This window comes from Poecilia formosa, unplaced genomic scaffold, assembly GCF_000485575.1.
Source record: "Poecilia formosa unplaced genomic scaffold, Poecilia_formosa-5.1.2 Scaffold521, whole genome shotgun sequence".
Lineage (NCBI taxonomy): Eukaryota > Metazoa > Chordata > Actinopteri > Cyprinodontiformes > Poeciliidae > Poecilia > Poecilia formosa.
The window spans coordinates 91982-108508 of NW_006800460.1; the positions used below are offsets into that span (position 1 = coordinate 91982).

At 42.2% G+C, this 16527-nt stretch overlaps 1 protein-coding gene and 2 long non-coding RNA genes across 3 annotated transcripts in view; 1 reads left to right on the forward strand and 2 right to left on the reverse strand.

Annotated features, from left to right (window-relative positions):
• The window catches only part of LOC107834115 (uncharacterized), an 18063-nt gene extending 11376 nt beyond the window's left edge, over positions 1–6687 (forward strand). The window contains exon 3 of the long non-coding RNA XR_001659897.1: positions 5843–6687. This is a non-coding gene — a long non-coding RNA (uncharacterized LOC107834115). The remainder of the gene's footprint in view (positions 1–5842) is intronic.
• Positions 1–16527, reverse strand: part of LOC103129163 (sorting nexin-29-like) — a 34532-nt gene that overhangs the window by 8580 nt on the left and 9425 nt on the right. The window contains exon 4 of the mRNA XM_007540142.2: positions 6696–6836. Within this exon, the coding sequence (XP_007540204.1) occupies positions 6696–6836 (141 nt within the window). The remainder of the gene's footprint in view (positions 1–6695; positions 6837–16527) is intronic.
• Positions 3789–5900, reverse strand: LOC107834114 (uncharacterized). Its single transcript, XR_001659896.1, has 2 exons — positions 5809–5900; positions 3789–3937 (listed from the first exon to the last, which is right to left on the reverse strand). It is a non-coding gene; the product is annotated as an uncharacterized LOC107834114 (long non-coding RNA).

A 16527-nucleotide genomic window follows, 5' to 3' on the forward strand; every position in this document is an offset into this window, starting at 1 on the left:
CAACGCAGCAGCGCAGCAACGCAGCGGAGCAACGCAGCAGCGCAGCAACGCAGCGGAGCGTTGGCACGCAGCAACCCGTATTAAAAATATTGCTCTGCTTCTCATCCCACTGCAGGTCAATTCGATCAGTTCTGTCCGAAACGCAGCAGAGCTGCTCACACTATTCTGAACTGCAACAAATAATGAGGCTGAAGGAGAGAAAAGGAAACAAACACTGAAGGTCAGAATTATTTATTAATAAACCATTTAGAGGAGAGAAAAACTGCAGCTGAAAAATTCATCGACTTCCACCTGACCTGCTAAAACCGTTTCATCTGCATCGCTCAGGCTGAATGTTTTCAACCTGGAGCTGGTACCGACACGACCCGGTTCACCTACTAAAGGTGATTCCCCTTTAACTGGTTCTGCCCCAGTTCAACCCGGCCAGAACCGACTCCACCAGCAGATCCAGCGCAGCGCTTCCTGCTTGGTAAAAACTGAACCGTGCGGAGCGCAAATGACTCAGCTGAGAGCAAAACACACTCGATGATCGGTCCGCGATCAAGAACGAAAGATGTAAAGAGAAAAGGAGAGAAAAGAGAAAGAAGGAAAGAAAAAAGAGAATGAGCAAAATAAAAAAGACAAATAGTGAAAGAAACAAAGAAGAAAGAAAAAACAGAAGGAAAGATGGAAAGAAAGGCTGGAAGAAATAAAGAGGCAAAGACAGAAAGAATGAAAAACATTTGGATAATGAAATGGGGAATTCTCCTTTTAACAATTGTACCTGGAAAACCCTTAAATTCCAGGTTTTTCCAGGAGGTGACGGAACGCCTGGGTCTGTGGGAATCACTGTGTCCAAACAAAGCCGTGAAACGACGCAAACTTCTGCCACAGAGTTGCTAAGCGTCTCTCCAACATGGCCGGCAGCAGCAGCAAGGCCAGAGGAAGCTGGAAACGTTAAATTAGGAAAAATGGGCTCAGAGTTTGGCAGCTGGTCTGAGTGGAGCAGAAGAGCCGCCGTGCAGAGATCTGCATGCTGGGCCATCAGGACGGGCAGGAGGGAAAATGGCCGCCTTCACGCTGCGTCAATGAGAGACGCTTTCACACTGCAGCGGTAATGAGACTAATGAAAGTTGTGACAGATTCCTCTGGAGACGCAGACGAGGCCAGGTGTTTGACACAGAGGGAAATATTATGACAGCTGAATATTTCCTCCCACACTTTGGGATCAGAAGATATTTCCCCGTTGCTGCTTTAACCATCAGCAACTTCTGAGAAGTCGGATACGCAACTCCTAGAAACTCCCATCTGGATGGGAGTTTCTAGTTGGAGCAGGGAACTTTCACATGCTTCCCTGCTCCAACATGAGAGTCAAACAGCTGAATTTCCCCTTCAACTCTGCAGAAACCCGAAATAAACCTCCTTCAGTCCAGTCGAACCGGTTCTACTGGAACCAGAACATCTGCTCCACCTCCAGCTGCTCTGAGTCAAACCAGCCTGTTCCCCTCCTGGCCTGTGGGGGCGCTGCACCAAGAACCACTGAAGGAAACGACACAAAAACCTCTGAAGACACTGAGAGCAACTTCCTTCTTCACCAGATGGAAACAAGATGGAGGCGGTTGGAGGATTTCTCTTTAGGCTAAAGACCAGGAGCCATTTCTGCTGCTAGCGCTAGGCTAGCATGTTAGCTTTGGTTGGATTTACCCAGAATGCCGTGCACTGTAGTCCACTTCCTGCTTTTGGAGCGGTCTCACATTCAAACCAACCAGAGTTCACTTCAACCGAACCCAGACCGAGGTTTGGAGGACCAGAGGTCAGAGGTCAGTTAGCGTTTACACCTCACCAACAGACCGGATTTTAGAGGAAAACAGACTGGAGTCGGATTAAAGTGGACTGGACTGGGTTGGTGCGAACGCGTCCAAAGTACCAGAGCTGTTTCTCTGAGTTCGGACCCGTTTGGAGTGCAGACCAGTGGAGCCCAGCTCTGCTGTTAGCTTCGTTTCTGTTAGCCTTGCTTTCATCAATTACAAATAGACTGTTTGAGAATCTAAAAGTGACTTTGATACACATGCACACGTAAACACACGCGCGCGCCAGCAGGGGCTTTTATATTTTATTTCCAGCTAATGATGAAGAAATGTTAATGCTGGGACAGCATTCTGGCTCTGATATTTGACTGCGAGACCTTCAAAGGCTTTTTTAACGGCGCCATGAATATCTGCTCAGCTGCACTTCGCTCTGCTGAGGATGAAACACACCAGCTGTCAGTGGTGATCAGGTAGCAGGGGAAATGAGCGCACACACACACACACCCTGCTAACTGTATTACATGCCAAGGACTTTCAGTTTCATGCCTGTTAACATGCGCTCCCATGCAGAGACGCTTTCTGAAGCAGACTGACAGCTCAGTGAGGAGCAGCTGCAGCGGCGCTGTGATGGAGGGAAACTTCTGCTTCTCTGCTACCTGAACGGCAGCATGCTGCTCACCCGTCACATTCATCATGACGGCAGCCATTCACTGGGGCTTTGTTTTCAGCAGCTTCTGCAGAGTCAGAATTACTTTTATTTATCTATTTCCATCTAGATCGGAGGGTTCTGCCACTTCATAAAGATTTCTCCAGAACATCCCAAGGATTCTCCAGGAGCAGACGGTCATCTTCGTGATTTCCATTAATTAATTACAGACACAAAAAGATTTAGATTAAACACATTGTTTTAACAGAGAAATGTCCTTAGTGGAACCTTTGTATCTGCGTGTTTCTGGTACACCCATAAATCTGATGCACAAGTGACATCTGCTTCTGCCATTTAAAATAATAAACTGCATTTCATTTTCATTCAGCTGAATTAATATTCAGTCTAAACCAGCTGAACAATCGAGCAGATGAATTCGTCTAACTTTCTCTCCACAATAAAACCCCTCGGATCCAATAACTGATACAAACATTTAACCTCTGAGTGGTTCACCTGCTGCCCTGAACGCATCGTCTTCATCCCGGTCCAAATCGACGCGAGTCACCTGACTGAGCAGTGGGAGTGCTGCAGAGGTTGTGGACTGTTTTGTGGTTTTGATGCTGGTCTGGAATTACCAGCATCACTTCAGCCAAAATTTTGAAAACGGGGAACGTTTCTCCTAAACAAGGCATTTCTTGATTCGCCTTCGCTTCCTCCAGCAGAGGTTCAGCTCCAAAGCCGCCATATTGACTCCTCGCTGCGGCGTCCACTCATGCATCGCCAGGTCATTCAGCCGTTTCCATTTCAGAGACGAAGCTGCGAAGGGAAACTTGGCTTCTTATTTAGTGACCTGAACTCTGCGCTAAAATGTCTCTCCAAGTGATGAGGGGTGTGAAAAGTAATCTGTCAAAATTAAAGAGCGCCTTCAGATTTTTCTGTCTTTTTTTTTTTTTAAATGGTCAAAGATGGAAAATCTTTAACGCGACCTCTGACCCGGAGTGCAGATATCCATAGGGATGTTTTTGGAAATCTTTGTTCATTTTTCAAACATGCTGCCTGAGATCTGCTGGGAGATCAAACAGGATCATCATGAGTCCGTCTGAAGAGGAAAAGGGCCGACTCTGGGTCACAAGGTGACCTCTGACCTTTGAAGCTCTGGAGCCTCTTTCTCTCACGTTCTGCATTGCGTCATTTCAGTCCTGCTAACGAGTTTCTCTGCATCTGCTGATGCTTCAGGCAAGACCGGCCAGCTGCTGATGCATCTCACACACACACACACACACACACACACACACACAGCTCCTAACCAGCCGACTGTTGGGCCTGTTGAATCGCTCCATGCTGCAGCTCCCATCAACGTTTTACCAAACATTTGATTTTATTCGTTGCTGCCGTCGTTCCTCCTCTCGCCTTCATGACCATCGAGTTTTGGGCTCCAGTGTAAAATCTTTCTCTGCAGCTTTGATCGCAGGTCTGAAATCTACGACGGCGCATTATAGGGTCACTGTCAACAGAAAATATGAAGAAATACGGTTTGGTCCAGTGCTTCAGAAAAACATCCAGCCAAACTACAATTAAAATAAAATAAGGCTACAATTAATCAAACAGCAAAAACTGCACCAAGAACAAAATGCTGCAAACTGGCTCCACAAACGTTAGTCCTCCAGGCCACTAGGGGGAGACAGAGTAACAACGTTAGCTACCAACTCTAGCGGTTGGTAGCTAACGTTGTTACAGAATCTGCTGTTCTGTAATATTGTACATGAAGTATTTTCCTTCTTCCTCCAACTTTCTACTGGACGTCCCGTCTTCATTTAGGGTCTGGTTGTCGACTCCCCCTGCTGGCCTGGAGGACTAACGTTTGGTGGAGCCAGTTTGCAGTGTTTTATACTTGCTGTTGGGTTTTGTTGTGTTTCCAGGTTTGTGTGTTTACATCTGTCGGTAGATCAGAGGTGTCCAAAGTGGGTTAGGGTTACCAGACTAACCCAGACTGCAGGTCAAGAATTACAAATGTGGCTCTCTACTGGGAACTTTTTAGAGTTTCACATTTAATTCTTCCTTCATGGAAAGTGTTAGGCACCAAGTATTTTTATTTCATTAGCCATGTTTTCTTTTAATTTTGGTTACTTTAAAGTTTTTGAAGAAAGTTCTCATTTTTGTTGTTTGGAAATGAAAATATTTTTTATACCAAAATAAACTGAAAAAATTACCTAAAATGTTTGTTTCATTAAAATATTTAATATTTAATGTATTGATGAGCATAAAAAAATTCACAAAATGATTTTGTGTTTCTAAAAACAAAATGGCTCCTGAGTTTATCTGGTCCCTGAGTCACATGTACGGATATAAAATCATATTTTTTAACACAGAAATTGGAAACGTAACGGAGCTGCTTAGAGCCGGACATGTTTGTGTTTATGGTTTATGAGTCATGAGGTCGTTTGGAGGTCATCTGAACGGACAGGAAGCAGAGACCTACTGGGAACATCATCAGCAAACTGAGTCACTGCTGCTGCTTCACAGATTAAATGAATATGTTGAAGCAGGGAAGCGGTTATATAACCACCATGGTAGGTCAACATGCACGTGGATTCACTAATTTTAGGATTTTAATTAATTTGCTGGTGAATTAATGGCTGTAACAGAGCATCCATGAGCTTTTAATAAGACGGCTTCAACTCGTTATTAACTAACAGTCTAAAGGGAGAAACGAGTTCTGCTTTCATTTGGTTAGAAGCTTAACAGCAGCTCACCTGGAGGAGGAAAGGTGTTCACCTCTGAAAACCAATAAAGACAACACACACACACACACACACACACACACACACACTATAAGCTAGGGGTGGGAATATTTTACCAACTCATGATTCGATTCAAACCGATTCTTCATAATTTCTGCTTCAGTCGATCTGTGATCATAGGATCCTCATGACAGATCATAAGGATCTGTCAGACTGGAGCAGATCTGAACGACACATGGAGACATTAAAGTGTTTTAAATATTAATCCATGCTTAAAGTAAATCACTCCCTCTCTGAATCCTCCATTTTCCTCCATCAGAGAGCGCCACCATTCTGCAGAGCGCCTTTCAATTTCCACCCAGGAGTCTTGAGCCATCACAGTGTTTGGAGTCATTCAGTGAAAAATCATAAAAAATATTAAAAATTTAGCTTTGTGTCTGATAAACGTTTCTTTAAAATATTTATGTTGACTGCAGATACAGAAACCAGATAGTGAAAGCAAAATATCGTTTCTTCACAAGCCCCGCCCACAACCTTCCAACCAATCACAGCCCCGCTCTCAGACCGGACAGTCTGACCAATCACATCCCGCCTCTGTGTTCCGTACCGGACCTTCTAACCAATCACAGCTCACCTCTCGGAGTTCTGTACCGGAGGGAACTGCGTAGCTCCGCTGTAGCTTAACTAGCTCCGTTTATTAGCGGTGTTCCTGAAGTTCTCCGTCTACATTTTGTGAACTTTGAACTCGGTGAAGCTCATATCCAGCTCGGTTTTCCTCCCAGGAATTCAGGTAAAAACCAAAAAGAACTAAAATATTTTCCTTCAACGAAGACGGAGCCGCTCGAATTTCTGTTGCTTCCTCTTTGTTTCTTTCTGCCTCGTGTAAGTTTCTGTACCGTCTCCATGGCAACGCCAGGACTCCCGCTTAGTTACAAGACGGAAGCCAACAGAGAGGCGGTTTGTTTTATTTTTTAAAATGAATATTAGGACGTTATAATGATTCTGAATCAATCTTTTGGCACACTGCTGGTAAAAACAATCCATTCTGAAGAAATGCAGAGAGCGTTTTATCAAACTGCTGCTTTATGCTCAGTTTTCCATGAAGCATCAGTGTGTGTGTGTGTGTGTGTGTGTGTGTGTGAGTGTTACTGAGCACACACACACACTGGGCACAGAGACACACCCAGACTTCACTAATCTGCCACTTAAATCTCAGGAAGCTTTAAAGCTTTATCCAGCTGCTTCCTGTTTCTCTCAGTCTGGCCTCAAATCTTTCGCTTCCGTTTTTGGTGATGAAGATGCTTTTTTTTAAATCGGTTCAGTCCTTCGCTTTCCTTCACAGTCATCTCACAGCTGAACCCAACAGAACCTGAGGGTTACTGGAACTTTGAACACTTTATTAGGTACACCTACCGGGAATCGAGCTGGAAACTTGACTTATTCGTACTGGATGTTGAATCAAACTGAAATGCTTTGGCCCAGTTCGCCGTGGCAGCATCCAGACAAACAGTGCGACCTCACCTTGTTCCCAATGGCTTTCTTGGGTGGAAAGCTGAAGGTGTCCACCTGTGGGAACTGGGACCTCAGCTGGTTGTGCAGCTCTCTGAACTCGGTGTAGCGTCTGTAGACGTTCCACTCGTTGTCCAGGATGCGAATGTAAACCTGAGGACAGGAAGACGCATCAACCGTCAGTGATCTGTGTCAGGAACCCGACAGAAGCCACACAGCGTGCCGGGCTGCGCTCTACATGGAGGCTCCAGGATAAACGTGACGACGGAACGGCTCGTCCTCTTTTCCACTTACATACAGAAACAGAACAGAAAGTGTCTGCAGTCGTGACTGCGCCGCCACTATTTCCATGCACCATTAGCTGCTTTATTCAGACTCATGAAAGATGGAGGGAGAGAGAGAAAGAGGGAGAGATGAGCCTATTAGAGGACAGAGAGGAGAGTCGGGTTTTATTCTCACTGAAGGAAAAACAGGCGACACAAAACACACAAACAGCTGAAGAGCTTTTAACAAAAACACAGAGAGAAACATGAATACAGAAACATCAGGATCCCAACAGAGGAAATACATCAATTAATTCAAGAATATAACTGGATAATATCTTCTCTGTTTGAGCCGCCAGCAGCCCTTCAACATCTTCACAGTTCAGGAAATCAAATTACAGAAAAACTCAAAGCAGAGGATCGATGTGAAGCAGAAGGACATTAGCTGCTTCAAACATAAAGTAGCTTAATGGAAAAACTCCCGTTTTCAGTAAAAAGTTGTTTTGCAGGGATGAGGTTGTTTTTATTAAATAGATGTTTCACTAAACTGCAATAGAAACATTTTTTCCACATCGTACGAGTCACATGATCAACATTCAGATGTTACTACTGGTGAAAACCATGAAGAAGACGACAGGAAGTGTTCTTCATGGTTTGTTTCTGTTTGTTTAGAGCATCACTCTGTTCATAGTCATTTCAACATGTTGAATCAATAACTCCAATGGAAAATGGCCAAACGCCGCATGCGTAACTCCTCCCACGTAGGCGGGGCTTATCACTGAGTCCTCTGATTGGCTGATAGATGGGCGCTAGCTCCAGAAATTATGATCATCTCATGTTTACATCCGTCGCTGCCAAGATTAATGACTTACTGTGATTTTAATTTCATTTCGTATTTAATAGAAACACAGCTGTTATAAAACTGTGTTTCACCTGGTAGTAAAGAACTATTTCTGTTTTTATTTCCACGTGTTTGACTGGAAAACCTGGGATCCAAACTTTAACCATCTGTAAACAGACGTATTCATGGTTTGAGTCAATAGACTCATATTTTCATTTCAGGCTGGATAAATTAAAATGCTGCTAATTTCAGGTTAAATGTGTTAAATGATCTCCAGCCTGAAACAGTTTGAGACAAACAGAAACACATTTAGATCCTTGAATTTAATCAGTTTTCACTGCTGCGTTATCAGAGGAAGCAGCTTTAAATCTGACTAACAGACGGGTGAACGGGTCCAAACAGAACCAGAACCAGAGAGTTTAACGGATCTAGGTTCGACTCCAGCTGCATCTGACAGCGATGGTCTAATCAAAGTCCAACATGGAGAGTTTTTATTTCCAGACTTCACTACCTGCAACTTCCAACCGCTACGCTCCAACAGTCTGTGTGTGTGTGTGTGTGTTCGTATGTGTGTGTGTGTGTGAGAGAAAGTAAGCAGCGCCTGAACTCTCCAACTTGTTCTTCACACGGACTATTTTGGTCCGGTGTGCCGATGAGTCCGACACGGCGGCCGCTTCCAGGAGAGACTGTGAAGCTCGGCGCTTCCATCGTCTAATTAAACAATTAGCGTCTCCTTCCGCCCACGCCCAGCCTGCTGGCCGCCGCAGAAAGGATGCTGGGAAAAAACTCACATTTTTACCTCCCGGCGTCCAGCAGCAATCAGAACGGCTTCATTGTTTTCATTTAAAACTCATTGTTAGTGTGGACTATGTGTTCACTTTAGTTTAGTTTTATTGTTTGAAAATGCTTCGTTTCAGTTTAGATTTTCTGTTCAGTTATATTTTTACTTTTTTTTTATACCAGGAACAAGAATAATTTTTTTTCTATAGTTGTAACAAAATCCCAGAAAACATCACAGTTTGAGGAAATGTGTTCAAATGAAAAACCAAACATCTCAGGCAGGTGTAAAAGATTTACGACACAGAAACTTTCAGACTTTCACTAAAGATAATAAGAGCAGCGGCATTTTCCCATTTTAATGTTATTCAAACCCCTGTGAAACGCAAAGTAATCCCAAATCAGATTTTAGCGCTTCTTCCTGACTTATGCCGAAGTGGCGCCATCTGCTGGCAGAAAGCGGCACAGCAAGAAAAACCAGAAACCGGAAACGGAGCACATTTTTTCAGTAACTGTTATTTTTAGTCAGTTTTTTCTGAATGGCCCGATTAGACCAACAGGAAGTGGTTCTGAACGGCGTGGAAGCTCAGGAGTAAACCCAACAGGAAATGACTGGAACAGACTGATGCGTCTGTGTTTTGTTTTCTGATGTGATGCTGGCCAGCAGGAAGCCCAGATGAAGTGACAGCAGCGGCTGACATGATGGGAGCGGACGGCGCCGCTAATGGAGCGGAGCCGCTGCTGTCAGCACTTCAGGAGCAAAGCTCACAAACTTCTGCTCTACCGAGTCCAGGAAGGCAGCGAGGGACTTCCTGGTGGTTTTAATTCAGATAAAAAACATCTTTCACTTTTTCTGCCCTGACATTCAGTCAGCAAATAAAATATTTCTATACATATTTCATTAAAGTGAGATATGCGTTCCGATCTGACCAATCAGGACGTCCACACCTGACGGCCTGATCCAGTAAAAACTCATCTCTCCTCCACAGGAAGTTTCTGTTCAAGCAGGTTGAACTGGGTTCCACTGCATCACTGTGCCAAGTGGGAAACGGCCTGAACCTCAGCTAAAACAGAAAGTAGGTTGGGCTGCTGTCAGTTGGAGCCAGTTCAAGTTTCCCCCATGCAGATAGTGAATCTTCATCAGTGCAGACAGAGCATCTGCTTAGAGTATAGCAGAAGTTAACATTATTACGCTATCGCTTCTGTGACTTTTAAAATGATTTTTAAGCATTTTAGCATTTATTTAGCATCTCAAAGTTCAGATTATCACACCAGGAAATATTTTCACGTTTCTAAAACGCATCATATCGGAAGGGGTTAAAGGTCACCACTGAACATAGCAAATATTAAACAACTTTACATTTGATGCAAAACAAAACAGAAAAGGATGTAAACAGCAGAATAGAAACCGTTTCACTTTGAGATTCACTCAGCTTAAAAATGTAAGCAACAAACATTTAAATGCAACTTTTAACAGAGAAACTCAAAAAGTTTTATGTTAAAAATGAAACAAGAGTAGAAAACTAGCAGCTCTAAGCTCATGAATCAATGAATTTCCATCACTGTTCTGGTTTTGTGATTCTGTCCATTTTTTTGTTTGACATGAAAAACATTTCAGAAAAATCACCTTGAACAATTTCAGCTTGTGACAAATGGCTGCAATTTACGACAACTTGATTACAGCCGCCACGTTTCTGACATGTTAGCGGTGAGGCGCTGGAAGCACATCGTTGTGGTTTTGATGGAGTCGGATTAAATTCAGACATTAAATTTGCATCAAACTGCAGAAAAACAGGAAAAGTGGATTTGTGAATCTCCAAACCTGCAAGTAGGTCAAAGCCAAGGTGAAGCATTAACTGGATTTTATATCTGAAATAACGTTCAGAATGAGTCTTACGTTTCTGTACTGTTGGAATGAAACATTAAAAACATATTGTTGTTATTAGGCAGCTCTCCTCTGGTGCAGAATTATGACGCAAAATAAAAATTAAAAATTAACATCAAGTCTGGAAACATAAAACTGTAACAGACTGAATTTTCTGTTTGTGGGAAATGTTTGCATGATTTTAGATTTTAATTCTTGATACAGTTGAATGTAATCTGTTAATTAGTGGGGATGTTGTCAGTAGGTTGCCACGGCAACGGGTGTGCAGATGTAGCACAAAGCTAACAGCAAGAAAGAGAGTTTGAGTTTTTTTGGCATTATTTTTCCTGTTCTGTGACGCACTGCAGTTTATAAAAGTTAAACGATAAAACTGGACTTATCTCGTTTGTTTATAAAACTTTGCAAAATTTATAAGATAAAATTTCAAAAAAGAAAAGCAAACTACGTCTCCTTCAGGACCATTTATGTAAAATTAAATTAATTCTTCATTGTAAAAGAAAAAAATGTTTAGTCCTCTCCTGCATCTCCACAGAAACCAAACATTTCAGAGATTCATATCCAGGAGACAAAATATTTTATTAACCTACACATCTGCAGTTTTCTCAGCTTATTTATATGATACTTACCATATTTTGTAGAAACCTGATAAGGAAAGAGACGTTATGAAGGTTTTTGTTCATCAGGACTGGTTTCATTGATTTAACTCAATCCCTGACAGCTAGCTTAGCGGCTAACAGGCGCCATTCTGAACATAAATACCATGAAACTCTCCTTTTAAAAGGTTAATGAAAGTCTGTATAAAATAAATAAGCAGTCAGCAGATTAATCTGAGGCAGATGTAACATGTTTTATGTTTCTGGAAGCTGCTGAGTTTCTAACATCTCCTCTCATTACAGCCTTAAAAACAACAACAACGTTTTACTGTTTTACTCATCAGCAAACGCCAGTGAACCAGCCTCCTTTCTGAATCATAACGCTCCGTCATTATCGCTGTCAGGAACCTGGGCGCCGTCGGCGCGGCGTCCTGACACCGACGCCCCGCCCCCCGCGGCGACGGGCCGTAATGAAGCTTCAGACGGATCCAGAGGAAGCGAGCTGATGGGGTTTGTCTGACGTGATGAACTGTGACAAACCCACTTCCATTGTGTTGCATTTAAAAGGCCCATTAGAGCAGCACCGTGATGAAAGCGGAACCAGTCAGCAGAACCGGGCCGGTACAGCGCCGCCGTTTACTGTCGCATGTCAGCTGCTGCACATGCAGTCGGCTGCCGTCAGCCGCCGGCGCGGCGCGGCGAAGGGAAATGTCAAGGAAACGTTTCATCTTTCCAGCATGTGAGTTTTATATTTGTCCACTGAGAACGATTCAGGTGCAGAAAGTTGTTTCTTCATTGATCCGTGACAGCAACGTGTTCATCCCCATGCTAACGAGGCTCACCTGCTCAGGGGAAGGAGACCGATGCATAATTAATACCAACATTCAGTTATGGCTGCATTTCAACACAAAACGTCTGAATTCACACGGAAACAGAGCAGCAACTCCTCCAGACAGAACATGCTAGCCTATTAGCAGACTGCTAAAAAATAAATCCAAAATCACAATTTCAATTTACTACGATTCAGAATCAATTTAAAATGTCATAAAATCAATTTAAAAAAAACTTAAAAACCAAACCCATTTTGTAACAATGCTCTACCGTCGCCATGGAGACGGTAGCATACGGTGTAGCTGAGCTACATGCTAACATCTGATTTTTTTCTGCATGGTTGTTCCTGCTACGGATTAAATCCGGCCGCAGTCGGACGTCGGTGTGAACGGTTTCCAACCACAGAGCAAGAACATAAAAACTATCCGATACGATTTAGTTCCAAGTACAGAGGAGATCGGATTTATTTTCTGGTGAAAGAATCAGAATCGGGCCGTTCAGACTGTGGTAAAAAGAGTCGGATTTGGTTCGGATTCGCCTGCTGAACGGTGGAAGGAAAGGAAACATCAGCAGTTCAGTAAAGGAATCATTAACTCTGAGCTACAGATCCTGATTGGAGCTCGTTTATAAAAACAGACATGAAGACGAGGGCAACCAGACCGCCGGTCTATTTTAGAGACAGGGAGCAAAGGAACCGTCTCATGTCATCTCCCTTCTCTTCACAGATCGTTGTCGGCCGTCCATTTACCTAATTATGCAGAAAATAGAAGTAATTTAGAGGATTTAGGAGGAGCGCAGTGAGAAGGTGGCGAAGGGCAGAAAATGAACGTTATCGGTGTGGATATTCAGGATCTGCTCAGAGAAAGTCCAGAGTCCTCTGATTACTCAGTCCGGTCATGAAAACACTGACATGCTTTAATCGCGCCGCCTTGTTCTGTTAGAGGTCATCCAACGTGAGATTTTACGCCACGCTGCGTTAGAGACGCCACTCAAGCATGCAGTCAGGAAAAACGCCAACATGAGTCCGATCTCAGTCAATTCTTGGTTCCCATGTGACGTCACATTTTAACTGACAGCCATCTTGGTAGGCAGTTGCTATGACAACAATAAAGAAGCCACTAGCTCAGAACTAGCTCTCGTTCCTATAAAGTACTTATAAACAACATAAGTACTTTATAACTACTTCAATACTCTATCCGCCTGTGTAATACTAAGATAAACATCAGTGATATTTACTGCAGTACTTACTGCCGAACTAGCAGCGTTAGCTTAGCTAATGTATCTGCTAGCTAACAGGGACATGCGGCCTACGTGTTTGTTACCTCATGTACTCACTCTCCAGTCAGCAGAACCTCGTTTTTGACTCGAAGAGTTCGTACGTCCTCTAGAAATGCGTTTAAACTGACTGTATGGATTTCAGGCTGTGAAGCTCCTCCGTGCTGGATAAACTCTTCCTGTTCACTGAGCAGTGAACTCTGTCACAGTAGGAGATCAGAGGCAGCTCGTTCACACCGTCTGACTTGTTTCCGTCTCTTACGGGTCCATCCCCACAGCAGACATTTTCTTTATATTCTCCCATCGTTCCTCTTTGCTGGACCACCAAGATGGCGCCCATCACTTCCTGTTCAGATTTGTGGGAAACTTCAGAAAGAGGATCCATGAAAACCAGGACAGAATTTAAAACTCCAGCCCCGAAAGATCAAATCCAGATTACAGCGGCGCAACGAAGCCCGTCCAGTCAAACGCTCCCTAAAGGCTTATGCGTTTCAATCCTGAAATGCATTGTGGGTCGGGAGGTTTGGTTCTTACAGCAAAGCGAGAGAGAACGGTTTTAAATCTGGTGGGACAAAAATGAAGAGCTTAAAGTGGCTGTGCTTTATTAGCTGCATAGAAATGTTTTATTAACATAATTTGACTGAAAATGTATTTAATGTATTAATTTATCACAGACGTTTTTAGATAAAATATCGCAAAACTAAAATTTACACAAACGTGAAACATTTGCACAGAAACAAAAATTTTAAATATTGATTTAGTTCTTCAGCTGATCCGGGGCTTTAATCGCCATGGCAACAATATTTTGTCAATTTGATGTAAAATTCTGCTTCTCATCAGAATCCTTCAGATGAACTGGAATAAAGGCTTTAAATGTTTTACTTTGTGTGGATGAATCTGTACAAAACTTTTACTTTTTAATCTGAATTAATGAAATAAATCAAGTTTTTGATGATATTCTGATTCAGAGATTTGGTTTTACCTACAACACCTGAGTAAAAAATACTTTAATTTAACAGCTACAGAGTTAATCAAATTCATTTAACCAATTAAGAAAAAAAACAGCATTTAATTAAAAATATTCACGTTTTTGGCAGATTTTATATTTGGCTGAAACAAAAAGCTAGCTGTCAGTTGGGCTATAATGAATTTTAAAGATAAAGCAGAATAATTAAGAACAGGTGGAGACGATATGGTAATGAGAGCGAGAGCTCAGTGAGTCGAGACGATGAAAATGGAAATTAATTAATTAAAATATTCACTTCTGAAGCAAGACTTACAAAGCAAAGTTGACTGACTGAATATTTTACCAAATTTACAGAGTTGCAGATAACTTTAGACTGCTCTCAATAAGAAGAGTAAAAACGGAAAAGAGAGAAAATGTAAAAATACAGGGAAAAAATAAAATAAAATAAAAACCTGCTCACGGGGGGTGTACAAACTTTTTGGCCAAAGACGTTCAAAATACTTCAGTTCCATGAAATCTGTGGAATTTTCATTTTAATTACAAAAACAATTTAACTTTTCTATTTACTTGCTAAAAAATATGAAATAAAAATTTCTTAATAAAATAATTGAAACGTTTGGATTTTTATTTAAAAAAAATGGCAAACCAAATCCTAAACTTTTCAGGTGGATCAACTTTTTCTAGATTTTTTTATTTTACTCACTTTGCTTTATTTCACCAAGTTTATTAAATGCATTTTAGCTAAAACCACTGGATGTTTTTGGTCTCATTGCTGATAATTTAAAGCAAAAACCCAGATAAAAATTGTGTGTTGCAATTTATATCTTCCATTTTAAAATTTTAATTGCATCTAAATTGATAAATTGATAAAAGCACCTGAAAGCCAAACTGCATTTGCAGTACTTCAACATTTGAGTCGACTCTTGCAGCAGGAAACATTATAAATAAGTGAATGTTTTGTTTTCAGTGGGCTGAAAATATGAGAAATGTTTTTTCTGCTCATTAAAATGCAAAAACGGAGCAGAAAGGAGTGAGTGCACGTTTTACAATCAGCTCATTCTGTTTCTGAACGGGAGAAAATGTCACATCACTCATCATGTGAGCGCAGCTAACACGACTCCATCTGCTGCCGAGCCCAAACATGAGGACCAACATTTCTTCTTCGTTATTTATTTTCTGAATGCTGCTGCTGACCTGCAGGCAGCGTGAGGAGATGAAACGAAAGTCTGAACAGAACGTCAGGTTCTCTGCTGTCCATGTTCTGCTGCTTTACGATTCCACATGAAATGAAGTGACTGCTGCTGCGCCAACAGGCTTCTCTTCAAAATAAGAGCATGAAGATAAACGTCTAACTATCTGAAGAACTCATAACAACCGATAACCAAAACTAACAAACTTCATTCAACTCAAAGTTTATAAAACACTTGAGAAAATTTTAGTTTTAGAATATATCAAAAAAAAAAAACTGATTTAGGGAAAGCTAAATGCGCTAATCATCTTCAACGTTAGCAAAAAGGCTAAAGTGAAAATCACAAAAAAGATATGCTATTAGCGCGTTAGAGGATTTGTAAAAGTGTGGAAACTATCGTGCGTCTTAAACTGAATTTCATTTTGAATATTTTAGATTTGCTCCAAATTTTCAGCAAATAATTTGAGGTCACACGGCAATGTGGGGTAGTTAGAGTTTTAACATTTCAAGCTGCCTTTTATTAGGGATTAGCTTAAATAAAGCAGAAGTCTCTCTGTGTGTGTTGGTCTTTATAGAGCCTCAAAGATATTCAAATGGCTGCAAACATGAAAATGAGAGGAATAAAACAGAAACTTTGCTATATTCACTTAAGATCTTCCTGTTATGTGATTAAAGTCTTGCTCTCTCTCGCCCTCTGGCAGCCTGGATGAATGAAATGTGTTCCTGTAAACAACTTCTTAGATTTCTGAGCTTCTTCATGATAAAAATACCCCAACTTTGAGTCTTCCTCACAGAGTAGCAACTTCCGCACTGAAGAGTGTTGCCAACACAACCCAACGGCTCCGACAGCCATTTACTGATAGGAAAAAGATCACATTTTGGAGTTTCTGGCTCAGTTCTCAGCACACCTGAGCGGCGGCAGCATCTCAGCCTCGTAGTGGTGACTGGTTCTGGATAGCTGCGCTGACTATAGGGCCTGAAATGGAGATGAAATGCAAATGGAGCTGATGAGAGCAGCGGCGATGGGAGCGTTGGCGATGGGAGCGGCGGCGGCGATGGGAGCAGTGACGATGGGATTGGCGATGGGAACGTTGGCGATGGGAGCGGCGCCGCGGCACGCGCTCACTCTGCAACTTCCTGAGGGCGCTCAATCTGTGACTGACGGATGAACGACCAGCACAACAATTGTAATTATCGTCATCGTCTTTGTAAAACATTCATCA